Source organism: Dysidea avara, chromosome 1, assembly GCF_963678975.1.
Source record: "Dysidea avara chromosome 1, odDysAvar1.4, whole genome shotgun sequence".
Classification (NCBI taxonomy): domain Eukaryota; kingdom Metazoa; phylum Porifera; class Demospongiae; order Dictyoceratida; family Dysideidae; genus Dysidea; species Dysidea avara.
The window spans coordinates 26,303,622-26,317,860 of NC_089272.1; the positions used below are offsets into that span (position 1 = coordinate 26,303,622).

General features: G+C 36.2%; 1 protein-coding gene across 2 annotated transcripts in view; it reads left to right on the plus strand.

The window, feature by feature from the left end:
• The window catches only part of LOC136260452 (uncharacterized), a 61,085-nt gene that overhangs the window by 23,408 nt on the left and 23,438 nt on the right, over positions 1 to 14,239 (plus strand). For both annotated transcript variants that reach the window (XM_066054182.1, XM_066054191.1), the window contains exons 12-19: positions 586 to 841; positions 1,055 to 1,124; positions 1,953 to 2,021; positions 10,972 to 11,080; positions 11,970 to 12,104; positions 12,151 to 12,220; positions 13,557 to 13,659; positions 13,717 to 13,784. In XM_066054182.1, the coding sequence (XP_065910254.1) occupies positions 586 to 841; positions 1,055 to 1,124; positions 1,953 to 2,021; positions 10,972 to 11,080; positions 11,970 to 12,104; positions 12,151 to 12,220; positions 13,557 to 13,659; positions 13,717 to 13,784 (880 nt within the window). The remainder of the gene's footprint in view (positions 1 to 585; positions 842 to 1,054; positions 1,125 to 1,952; positions 2,022 to 10,971; positions 11,081 to 11,969; positions 12,105 to 12,150; positions 12,221 to 13,556; positions 13,660 to 13,716; positions 13,785 to 14,239) is intronic.

Consider the following 14,239-nt stretch of genomic DNA (forward strand, 5'->3'; position numbering starts at 1 on the left):
TGGGTTCTTATAATATTTTGTAGCGATCTCATCTGGCAGAACACTTGTTGTTGGAATGTGCCAACATGTCAAGCATACTATTCTTTGCAGTGTAATTTGTGGAGCACATTGCATGTAATTTAAGTGCTGAAATGAAGTGCAACATGTCACAGTTTTATACAATACAACTGATAATGTCTCTGTCACAATGTGCCATTATATGCCATGTGGAACATCTGCCTGTATTACAGTGGAACCTCAGTTATCTGGAATCTGCTTGGGATTATCACTTAACCGAACTACAGAAATGATTGCTCTATTAGAGTAGTGACTGTTCTATTAGAGTCCAGTACTACTGAAAATATTTGATATTTTTCCAATATTATTTACACAGTTTCACAGTTATGGACTTTTAAAACTTATGAACCACCCCTGGTCCCAAGTGTTTGTATAACTGAAGTTCCTTTGTACTATAATCTATTGATAAATAAACACTTATGCTGTACGTATAAAGTGATTGCATGTGTGTACAATAGTATACATAGATGTGTATATGAATACATGTATCAGCAACACCTGTTATTTAATGAAGATATGTTACATTAGGGCTAGCTTATAGGAGGTGCTTGCAGGATGGTACATGGGATAGCTTGATAAATCTTACAGAGTGTCAAACCACTGAATTTGTTATACTACTTGATAGAGTTAGGGAATTGGAGGAAAACCTTAGTGTGAATAGTGATGTTGTGAGTGAAGTGGAAGATATAAGTGAAGAACTGAATAATATCACTAGTATATCAGTGGGGAAACTATTTCCTAATGATCTTCTTGTTGTCATTGAAATCATCAATGTGATTGCTAGGTAAAACAGAGTGTGTGTAGTATATTTGTATTACACTTTGTATGGTGTGGATTATAATGTACCATTGTACATTATCCTTCGTACTTTTAGTTTTTGTGATAAATTATGCTGTATGTATAACACAGTAACACAACTTCAGGAAGAAATCTGTATACATTGTATATTTTTAAAATTGTGAATAACGAACGTATGTTCCTTGTTACTGTTTTGTAGAGTTATACAAAGTGCAAACATGGTATCGACTGACCATAACTCCCTTCAAGATTTTGATATGATATTGAATGTAAGTACTTACATTACATATGTAATATCTCAAATGTATTTTTGATGCTGTAATTATGCTCCAAACTGCTGGATCACTTCATCTCAATTCTTTACCCCATCACTATTACCAACATAATTTCTGCATAGTTTGTATAATTATATAGTTAGGGATGCGGCAGTTATGCTGGCATAATTTTGGGCATAATAGGTATGCGTAGGAATCAGAAATTATGCTTAGCCTAGCATTTTGAGGTGATCATAAAGCTTTAACAGTAGGAAAATCTGCAGATTGTAAAATTCTGTTAAAACAATCGAGGTACTCTAATAGAGCAGTCAGAAACTCTGATAGAACAGTCACCGAATATCATTTACTCTAATAAAGCAGTCACATTGAAATGAAATACTCTAATACAGCAACCAGCTAAAGAATTCATGACTATTTGAAACTTAAACATGAAGGAAAATGGCAATAAACTAGCATTATTAGCCAATTATCGTGGCATAATTTTGGGAATATGGGCAATTCTCAAAAGCATAATAGGTGATTTTTTTGAGCACTGCTCAAAAGCATAATGCTCAATTTTTGGAGCATAATAGCCTCATCCCTATATATATATATAGTACATACACAGTACATGCATACATACACAGTACTTACATCAACATAATCTACATGTACATACAGATGTAAAGTATGTAGCCATCTTCCAAGTTAGTCATTTCATACAACTTTTAGTCATGGCTCTAAGGCTCAAATAATCATGTACAGTATGTTTAGCATTTGAGTACTGTGCTCAGTCATTGTATTTGTAACACTGTATGTTGATTACTACTGATTAACTACAAGGATGTGGCAGCTACAGTTGACACTTTGCTGAGTAGATCAAACAATATATCATTTCGGGAATCACAAAATGTGAGTTTACTGTTGGTACTTTGTGCTACTGTAAGTTCATAAGTATGAAGTTGATACTAATGGTATGCTCCCTGTGTTCACTTAATATGATGATCATACTCAGAAGTATGTATATCCTATGATAGTGACTGCAGTAAAAATACCATCAATTTACAGTATACAGCATGTGTTTCCACTGTATATGTAATAGTTGTAACACTTATCAGGCTGATAGCCTGTACAGAACGATCAATCACCCAAGTCAATACAAGTGCAGCCACTGGATGTATTAGATATGCATACTTAAAATTTTGATTATGGGTCAGCAGCTAGTACGTTCTGGTTGTGTCCGGTTATGATAAATGGACATATCCTAGAGATATCATGGAGAATTTCTGTTATTATTACTATTTATTATCTAGGACAACATCACATACAACCAAGTACATACACCAACGTGACATCCCCCTGGTGAGGCTATTAGTTGTTGAAGGCACGATCCCCCAAATCATCTCAATATGTCACAGTATAGTGAAAAATACAACACAATAGTGGCATCATAACTAAAGGCCACCAGTAGCTAAGTGCCAGTACATCATTGGTGTGGTAATGACACAGTGATGTGTACACAGTAATGTATACAACACATACAGGAGAGAACTATACAGTATTGCAGTATTGTATGCAGCAATACATTATAGGCAACATCACCAGATAAAAATTATTAGCCAATATACAGCACAGTATCAACACCAACTAGAACTAAATAAGATTCATCAGTGATGTAGCAATGGCACAGTGATGGGTGACATACTATAATTACACATACACAACTTGCAGGAGATAGCTACACAATACTGTAGGAGTATGCAAGCCAGATGAACCAGATAAAGGAAGACAGCCAAGCTAGCCAGACCCTAGTAACTAAGTCAGGTGAAGGCAAAAAAGATTAAGCACGTATTGAATTGCCTGACACCAACACAAAGGAAGTTCACCATGCCAGCTGCACAAGACAAAATTGTTTACTTGTATTTTATATGTAACTGTATTGTAAAGAGCGTGGCATGTGTTTTAATGTTTTCTTGTATTGTTTAATTATATATTTTATGTGAATAAATCCACTGGCAGCTGGCATGGAGACTTAAGACATTAGAAATGTAAAAACGTGTAATCTTCTTGTTTACGTGTAAAGTGGCCTCTGGCTTTCCTGTAGTCACTCCACTGACATTCGCTAATCTTCTACTTCATGCAATCTGTAATTAAGCAAGGGTATGGTACTGGGCATTATATAGAATTACACATATGGTCAAGTCATCAGCACGAACAGGCGCAACTATTATACATTTGTGCCTTTGTCCACAGGCGAATCTACCCCCATTTAGTTCACGTCTCTAGGTCTGATAGTTTTTGAGCACATTACTAATTAATTCATTATTTATGACATAATTTTAACCACATTTCTTATTATTCTTAGTATAATATCAAGTCTACCAGTTGGGCACTGGAGGGTTTGCACAGAAGGCAGAGCCTGTACAAGGTGCATCACCACTAGCCCAGGGAACCTAAGCAAAAATCATTGAGTTTAGTATCCTAAGTAAAGTGGGACACATGCTGAAAAAATGTTACTCAAGTTTAATGTTTTAATCAGTGCTATTGAATCATTTATGGAGAAAACTATGCAGTTCACTAAAGGCCTAGACAGGTAAACTTGCTTGTAGAGTTGTTACTCCTTGCAGAGTGGTAGCTTCTTTGATAGGGTGTGTCCGTATTCGAAAATGTGCAGAAACGATCAATAAATAAGCTATAGCACTAGTTTTCACCGTAGCCCAAAGTTTTTCATTTCGTAGGATGGTGCGGATAACAAAACGTTCTCCGTCTGAGTGGTTTTCATAGCAAAATCAACTCGTGCATTTTAATCACGTGAGTGTTGATCGATCCCCACAATCGAATTCAGCATCGATGTCTATATAATCACTGCCCAGTTGTAGACCGGCTACATTTGGTACGTAGCCCAGCTAGCTGAGCTACATATGAAATGTAGCCCGGACAGTTCCTTTGATCTGAGATGTGAAAGTGTTACGTGTTAGAGTTGTAACATGGGCATGAGTGTGTATATTCAAGCAAATCACTAATTCCCTGCTTGAGTGTCTCACGTGTAAGTGTGGGAAATTATAAGCATGCTTAGCACATGTACAAAATGTTAATCATAAGAATACTGACAAAGCATTATTGAGGTTCACCATGTTTGTAATAATATGAGCATGCTGAAAGCTTTGATTGTGGGTGAGTAAATACAGTAAGCTCAAAACATTGAACTACAATCTCTTAAATATGTTGTTTTAAGTGCACCAAAATGCTTACTTTTCTAGCCATGAACAAACTAAAGCTGTCAATGTGCTAAAGAAAAATATCATGCTAATGGATAAATCCACAGTCAGCATAAAATACTATACATGGCAGGTGTTCATATTACAGTATGTAACACTTTCACACCTCAGATCAAAGGAGCCACCCGGGCCACATACGAAATGTAGCCGGTCTACAACTGGGCTGTGATTATATAGACGTGGATGCCGAAATCGATTGTGGGATTGAATAATACTCACGTGATTAGGATGCACAACTCAGATTTCGTCATGAATATCACACATACGGAGAGCGTTTTGTTACCCTCGTCATCCTACGAGTTGAAAAATGTTGGGCTAAGGTGAAAACTAGTGCTATAACTTATTCATTTGATCGTTTCCGCACGTTTTCGAATATGGACACATCCCCATCATGAAGCTACCACTCTGCACGGAGTAAGCACTCTACAAGCAAGCTTACCTGCCTAGGCCTTTAGTGAACTACATAGTTATCCCATAAACGATTCAATAGCACTGATTAAAACATTAAACTCGTATTACGGAAATTCTCCGTGATATCTCTAGGATATGTCCGTTTATCATAACCAAACGTAACCAGAACATACTAGCTGCTGGCCCATAATTGAAAATTTTAGGTGTGCATATATAATACATCCAGTGGCTACACTCGCATTGGCTTGGGTGGTTGATCACCCTGCATAGGCTATCAGCCTAAGAAGTGTTACATATTAGTTGTAACACAGGGCATTCGGGCTTTGCCTGATATGTATGCCCTCTGCCCTTGGGCCTGCGGCCCTCGGGCAGTCGGGCATACATGTCAGGCAAAGCCCTCATGCCTGTGTTACAACTATTACATGTATAAGTTGAGCTGGAAAACAGCTAAAAATGAAAAGTGCTCTTTTTAAAGAAAATTAATATTTCAGCCAAACAAATTAGTGGTGCCATCAATAGACACATGTGGTTTGGCTCCATTTCAAGTTCGGGAAAGGGTTATTATTATTATTATTATTATTATTATTATTTAATGGACAATTGAAATACAAAATTGATTAATAGGCCAAAGGCCTTTGACAATGTCCATGTCCAGTTTCTCTCCAATATTGGTCTAGTGAGTGTTTAAAAGAAGATATTGTTTTTGCCAGAACTACTTCGTCAGGTAAGTCATTCCATTGTTGGATTATTCTAAAGTTGAAAAAGTGTTGACCAATGCTTCTGCTATTTCTTTGTTTAAAAAGTTTCATTTGATAGCCCTGGTAACACTGTCTTGTAATGTAAAGATATCTTTGGGGTCAATTTGATAGTATGAGTTTAGTATCTTAAACACTTCAATTAGGTCTCCTCTTTGTCGTCTACAAAAAAGTGAGTGCAAATCTAGTTATTGAAGTCTAGCTTCATAAGATAGTGTAGAGATAGATGGTATCAGCTTAGTAGCCCTTCTTTGAACCTTTTCTAGTACGTCAATGTCCTTTGCTAAATGAGGGCCAGATTGGGACACAATACCCTAGATGCAGTTGAACTAAAGTTTTGCAGTGTAAATGTTGGTGCTGATTTATTCTTGAAACTACACTTCAGTCTTCCCAATACTTGGTTAGCATTATTTGCAATTTTGTGACAATGAAGACTTGAGCCCATGTCTGGTGTGATCCATACACCTAAATCTCTTTGTTCTGTTGTTGATTCTAGCTGCTTATGAGCTCCTGAGGGCCTGATCGTACAGGGTGTAGGTGTAGTGGTTTCCTCTACCTAAGTGTATCACAGTGCACTTTAAAGTATTAAACTTCAGTAACCAAAGTCTTGACCAGTTCGAGATAAAATTAAGGTCTTCCTGTAAAATTTTGACATCTTGAGGTGTTTGGATAATTCTGTAAAGTTTAGAGTCATCAGCAAATATCTCTGGTGTACTTTGGAGTCCATCAGTTATGTCATTAACATACAGGATAAATAAAAGTGGGCCGAGCACTGACCCATGTGGTACTCCACTTGTAACATTCACCCATCTAGAATTGCTACCATTAAGAACCACACGTTGTTGTCTACCAATCAAAAAGTTCTTTATCCATGTGAGAAGGTTGCCATTGATACCATAAGATTGTAGTTTACTTATAAGTTGTAAATGTGGGACGGAATCAAAGGCTTTGGGGCGTAGTCTAAATAGATAACGTCAACACCAAACCCAGAATCAACAGCAGCAGACCATTTGCTGTAACATTCTAGTAAGTTGGTAAAGCATGATTTATGTTTCACAAAGCCGTGCTGGTTTGGGTTGAGTACTCTGTGTAGGTCAAGAAAGTCCCACAGTTGTTCCCTTATTACTGATTCAATAAGCTTAAGGGTGCTCTGTACAGTTGCACGTATGGTTTCCCATAAATTATGTTTTCTGCTATAACTTACGAACGGATTAAACTATTCTGCTAAACTCTTTTTATTTGCGATAAGCTATCACTACTGCACAGTTTGGTCCAAATCCCATGTCTTAACTCACTGTAGAAGGCGAGTTATAAATTTTCGCTTCAAACTAGAACTAGACCCACAGTTTATGCCCTAGAGACTTGATTCTTTAAAAATACATTATTGAAAACTGTACAAACAAACATGCGTTTCTATTTTTGTTCTCTGGCTTCTCAGTCATCAGATACTCTTCTTCCGCTTTTGTGCTGGCACTAATCAGTCTTCTTTACCTCCACGCCATTCCTCGCCAGAAGGAGCTATCAAAAAACGACAAATGCTCTTTTAATGCATAAATATCATGGTTTCCCATCTGAAATTTTCATGCCTATCAGGTCTAAAATGATGAACTAGTTCTAATTTTAGTATCAAGGTGTAGAAACTGAGGCACCCACAGCTGTTCTATGGCCACAGTTATTGTTTCTTAATTACGTAACCAGAAGATAATCAGTTAATTATGGATCGTTATATTCATTAGACCATGATGAAGAAGATACAACACTTACTTCGCTTCCTTCATGTATATCGCTCTTCTTTCTTCGTTTGTGGCAGGTTATTTCATCATAAAAGACTTTTTCTCGTTGGGCGTGCCAAGCGTTAACAAGCCACAGACTAATTAAATAATTACTGGTGACCATGGGAATCCATTAGTAAACCCCAGCTGTGCTAACCTCAGAAGCCATACGCGGAACTGTACAGAGTACCCTTAACTACTTGTGACGTAAGACTTATTGGTCTGTAATTAGATGGTTGCAATCTACTGCCTTTTTAAAGAATAGGTGTAACATGAGCCTTCTTCCAAAGATCTGGAAGTGTGCCAGAGTTCAATGATTGCTTTGTTAATAAAAATAAAGGCTTAGCTAAGGAGGCAGCACATGATTTCAGAAAATGAGGATGCAAAGTATCAGGGCCAGGGGCCTTGTTTCCGTTCAAGGAAAGTAGTTTGTAAAATATTAATTCTTCTGATATGTTAATGTCAGGGTTGTAATGGATATTTCACTTTTGTGGCTTCACCATAGGAAATGTATGGTAAATTTGTGATCAACTGTACATACTGTATCTGTAAATAATTATTTATAGCAGGTCAGGCAGTACTATATACAAATGAGCCAAATTTCAAGATAGTGTGTAATTGCATCTATGAGTTATTAAATTTGTTTTTGAGGATCCAGCTTAACGTGTCCTCAGTAACACAAATTAATGTGTGACTTTCTTCATTCAATAAAATAATGAACTACCAATACTATACCAAGTTCATAGTGTATCTTTATATTATTCACAAAACTAAATCTCACAATTGATCCTAGCAGAGGAGAGAGCAAAGTTTTGTCAAAAACTCTTATGATTTTTGGGAATGTCTGGAAATGCATTAACAAGAATTGATGCAAGGTAGTATATTGTTATCACTGGATCCCACTTATCTGGATTCTGAACTACGGAAATGACTGCTCTATTAGAGTAGTGACTGTTCTATTGGGATAGTTAATGGTTAATGATACTGATGTTTAAAAATATATTCTTTATGCTTTTTCAAGGTTATTTATACATGATTTCAGAGATATGGACTTTTCAGACTTATGACCACCCCTGGTCCCAAGGGGTTTGGATAACTGAAGTTTCATTGTATTCTGCTATAGTGTAGTGATACTTATAGAATCGATTGTGGATTTTAAGTTTCTAAAGCAAAGCCATGAACTTGACAATAAAGGTAATTTGTTGCTTTAGTGAAAGAAGAAAGTCACAAGTTAGTTTATATTGCTGTGTTTATTGATAATAGACACCTTGTGCAATGTCAAATATAGAGATTTTCAGAAGATTACAAAATCACACATTTTATAGAATACACATATATAACATAGAGGATTACGTAGTTCATAAAAAAAATTGTGCATGAAAAACAGTAGCCATTTTGGATGTATTAAACTGGCTGAGAGAATTTAACTGACTGGCTTTAAAATGCCGTTTAAGCGTGTTGCATACAAGTGTAGAAATACACAAGGATTCTGTGAGTACAGTCATCACTTATTCCAGAGGATAGGAGCAAGAAGGAAGCTTGGGAAGCAGTGTTTGTGCCTTTGATTGGAAGGTTGGAACTGAGTCTACAGAATATAGCAGATTGTGTGGAGCATACTTTGTCAGAGGTAAACCGTATACGGATCCAACTCATGTAGGCTACACACAGTGTTGTTTTCATTTACAATGGAAGAAGAAAGGGCAGCACAGGCTAGAACAAAGAGTGAAGAAACATGAGCAAAGAGCTAGTGGTCAGCTGCAATGAGGAAAAGAAAACTTGAAAATCAAAGAAGAAAGTGATGCTAATCTAGGCATAGTGATGTCAATTTAACAACTGGTAGTATTGAAATGAGTGAACCTGTACATTCCTATTGAACTTGCGTGAGTCTGGAACAGTCCTGAAAACTTTAATGACTTTTTAACAATCTGGTTGTGCAGCGTACTGCAGAAATATCCAGAAAAGAACTTCAACAGACCTTGCAGAGAACTATGTTTAAAGTTATCAGTAAAAGAAGTGCAGTGCAAACAAGTGTTCGTCCCTTGTCATTTGAAATTGTTATTACACATCAAATGATACATATATAAGCAAATGTACAATTGTAGTAAACTATTAGCACACATTCTTTACAGAACCATTTTCCATGTGAAGCTCTTCTGATTTTTATGCATCTAAAATGGAATCATTGTCCACTATGGCAATCATCATTTTCACAGCATTCCAATCACTTCTCTGCTTCACTTATTCCCAACTGACACAGGAATTCTTCTTGAATGTCTTCAGATGGCTCTGTCAAACTAGTGAGTTGAGTTTTTGCTGACAGCTTAATTCTTTTAGGATCTGCAATAGCTGATTCAAATTTGTTAAACATGCATACCCGAAAATCAGTGTCACTAATTTATGATGGAGAGACAGTTTTGTTGACTGTTGCTGGTAACCATTTATTTGGCAGTGATGTACAAGGAATTTCTGATAGCACAGATGCTTCATGTATCACCTTATATAATGCTACCTCACCAACATGATTGCACACCATACTTAAACCAGCTATGCATGTACAATGGCCACACTGCACTGCTCCACATGATTTGATGGCCATCCATGCAAGATATGTATATAATGCCTCTCTACTGAGATGGTTTCACTTCACATTTAGCTAGCTTGTGACAACTTTTTCTCATAAAAACTTCCCATCCATCCATTCACAAAAAACCATATGGTAGCCATCCAGGCCTTTAAATGTCCTTTGAGGATCACTTCCATTGACCATATGATTTTCAATGAAATCATAGATATGAGAGTACTCACAGTTGGTATAGCAAAGATACTTGATTTGTGTAAGAGTCCAAGTAAGGATCCACGGTGCACCCAAATTTCTGTAACTGACTTTTCCACATATCTCTCCTTGGCTTCTTTGTAAAAGCTAGTGCATATTCACTAGGTGTGACAGTGAGCCTTGTGGTAAAAACACACATCATTGTAGTAACTGTATACAGTTAATCAAAGCAGCCATAGCCAAGATCCCCAGCACACACATGTCAGCACCCTGTCTGAAAATTCATAGGAGGGTGGAGACAAGTGCCAGACTAGCTTGAGAGAGGGCTCTGACTTTCTGTATTCAGACTGAGTATCATTTAAAATAGCTCTTAAACATAGTGTGCAATGTCATAGACTCAGTATATATTTTGGCTAAACCAACAAAACCGAGACAAAACCTTACTGCATCACAGTAGTCCCACGGTAATTCTTTTTGTCTTCAACAATGAAAATCTCTCAGCCAGTTCTACAGCGATTGTTTTCAACAACAAAATACTCTCAGCCAGTTCAGTACGTCCAAAATGGTTACTGTTCCTCATGCAGAATTTATGAACTACGTAATCCTCTATGCTATAACGTGTATATGATGAATTACAGAATGTGATTTTGTAATCTTCTGAAAACCTTATAGCACATACTAAATGTGAATTTAGTCATTAAATACATTCCTGAGCAGTGATAGCAGTGCTTTATGGCATTTATACACCTTCTTTTCCCTTTTGAAGTGAGGTGTGAAAGTGTTGCATTATCATTATTTTACTGAACATTTATTTTAACCAATTTACATTCATAATCTTTGTGATGATTTGTACATTGCGATATCATTGTATAGGCAGGGATTTTATCAGTTGGTGAAGATTTGTTGAAATCCATAGAGATGTTTGCTGTGGCAGTTGGTAACATCACCAATAAGAACATATCCACCCATCATGATAATATTAGTAAGTGCAGACCAATATTGGAAGCATAATTATGCACTTTCAGTTCTGGAAAGTAGGCAAATGTCTTAGAAAACCTAGTATTTAAGCTATGGTAAACTTCCATGAACATGAATTGGAATTTATAGGCTTTTGTTATACAACAAAGTAGCTGCATAGATGGCTTGTACTATTTCTGCAAAACTTCAATTGTATTTAAATAAATGTGATTGGATTCAGCAAAATCAACCATATGGGTGCAATACCCAAAACTGAGATGCCTGTTGCCTGTGTAACCATGCCAAAAGTCTGTACACATCTGTAAACACCTGGTACATGCTGTAGAGGGTTCAAACATTAAGCAGGGAACTGAATGTGTAATATACATTTGTTTTGTGAGACTTCAGTCTATTTCCTACCTCTGACAGGCTGTTTTGTGGTCTGGTTCCTTCAATTTCCATCCTCACCCATTTTTGTAGTCTATCTCTTGGCTATCCTGCTACCTTTCACCCCTTTCTGAGGACTTTTGATACAATAACACTGGTGAAAATACTTACCTATAATGATAGGAAAATCTATAAGGATTTCCTTGGCCACAAGATGCTCTTAAAAGGTAATGAATTGTTTCATCTTGGTGAAAAATTCATAAGTGTAGCTGCCAGGGCTGGTGAGTCACAGTGCTTTAAAATATTAATATTCATTTTTCTGTGAATCTACATTATGCCCAACATGTGGTTTTCCAAAATTCAGCCACAAATTAGCATATTACATACACATGCTGCATGCTTATAAATTTAAATTCACATTTTTGCTATTTCAAGACACACGATAGTGTATGGTGCGGCCCAAGAAGCCGGCCTGCCACATGTGGGTATATTCTCTTTACAACTATATATGTATTGAATTGTTATAGTTATTGAAGTTCAGCTGTTGCCAACACTGATCAGTAATTCAATTACTTTTCCAAATGACACATTGGCATCCAATTTTAGTGGTACACAAATCGCCATACCAGCTAGTGCTATAAGACATCAAAGAGAAGTGGAAGGTACATAACTGGAGTAAACGTAAAAATGTGAATCTTGTAAATTTAGGAGTTGTAGTTCCAGTTGTAAATTTTGTTGCAAACAACTTACAGTTTTACATCAATGACCCTTTTTTAAGGTAAAGTATAACTGTTATATGCATGCTGTATGTCTGTTCAGTACTTCTCTTTGCACAATGTAATTACTATGGTTTTTAGTACTATTGGTAAATAGCTTATAAATGTTTTATGATAAAGATGAATTTATGTACATAAAACTAGACTACTGTATTCAATGCAGCAAGTCCCCATACACTCTATACGGTAAGCCGAACTCTTTGATCTCAGCTCTGTCTGCATTGATACTCGTATGTATCTCTTCATCAGTCTACATATCAATCCAACGTTTTTCGACTCTTTGTCAGTACACTAGGTATGAAGTCATTATGCTTAAAAATTGAGCATTACATGACTGTTCTATTTGAATTCTGACTCCATTAAAGAATTTATTTCTAAAATACCAGCATAATGCCTAATTTCCACATGTATCAATTATGCTAGCATAATGTTGTAAATAAACTGTTGTCCATTTGGTTCCACATGTGGTACTTTGAGATAATAAGTCACTCTTAGAGTTCGTATGGATACAAATACATGAAATTGACAAGGAGAAAACATTCTGACTGCCTGGCAGTCTCCTGTAAGCATTTGAGCATAAATCAAATGGCTGCAGGTTTGGTCCAGTCATAGAATTATTCTCCTTTCTGCACCTTCTCAAACATACTTATTAATGTAACATCTTTAAACATGTTGTAGGACCAGGTGTCCTACAGAACTTTGGCACTATTATTTATTTATTAAGGCTTTACAGCACAAGTGCTGAAGGTCTGTAAAGTCTGCTGAACACTTGTGCTGTAAAGTCTTAATACAAAAAATTGCCACATCTCTACACATGCGATTATTTTTGATACTAGACATGAGGTTGTTATGCTCTAACAATTGAGCATTATGCATATGCCTTTTGAGCAGTGCTTCAAAAATTACCTATTATGATTTTAAGTAATGACCATTATTCCCAAAATTATGCTACTTTCTATGGCCAACAGTGGTATAGTTTATTGTTGTATTAGACTTGATATTTTAAATTCTCTATTTCTTTGTCTGGTTGCTATATTAGAGTATTTCATTTTTATGCGACTGTTTTATTAGAATAATAATATTTTGTAAACTGTTTTATTAGAGTATCTTGATTTTTAATTGAATTGTGCAATCTGGAGATTTCCAACTGTTAAAGCTTTATAATCACCAATGCCAGCATAATTCTTGTTTCCCACAGATACCTGTTGTCCCTGAACATAACCACTGCATCTTATTTTGGACTTGTTTTGGCCATATTAGACTACAGTATATAGCTAATGCTACAGTTGTGTAACACTGTTAGTTATAAATTATGATAACTTCACCCTTTTGTTCTAGCGAGCGATACAGACCTTCTTCTGGTGTAGTTATTTCAACACAGTTTTCTCAAGGCTCAATTAACCTTACAGGAGATGCTAGTGTGATAGTAAAGTTCAACAGTGTAAGTAATTGCATAGTAATGTTATGTACCTTGAAGAAAGTCATTAACATTACACAGTTAGGAGGCACACCTGAAGTGGGTACCACACTATGTGTGTTTTGGGACTTTACTTCTAGAAGTCAAAAGTAAGTTCTGTGATTACACGATTCATTGACAATGTCTTTGAAGTACGTATCCATATAACAAATACCCACTAAATAATAATGAATGTAACATATAATCAATATAATTAGTTAAATTGTAATTATCTGTTAAAATGAAAATGGATGTAGAGGTGTACACTGATTATCGGATCAGCTAAAATATCGTCCACCAGTATTACCCATAATTGGTAATCATACGGTTTTATGAACCAATATTGCTACTTTGCTGTACAACAAATGTCACACTGTGAGATTCCACATGAAATCTTTGTTTAAAAAATGAAACAGTTACAATACTTTTAAAAATGCTAGGAAAAGTCTTCTTCATGGGAGCATGGATTAAATACTTTTGTGCCTAATTGCCTGGAGTGCACACACCACTACCACCACAAGCATAAAGTATGGATTGCACATGTTATAGGCCTGAGCCTAATATG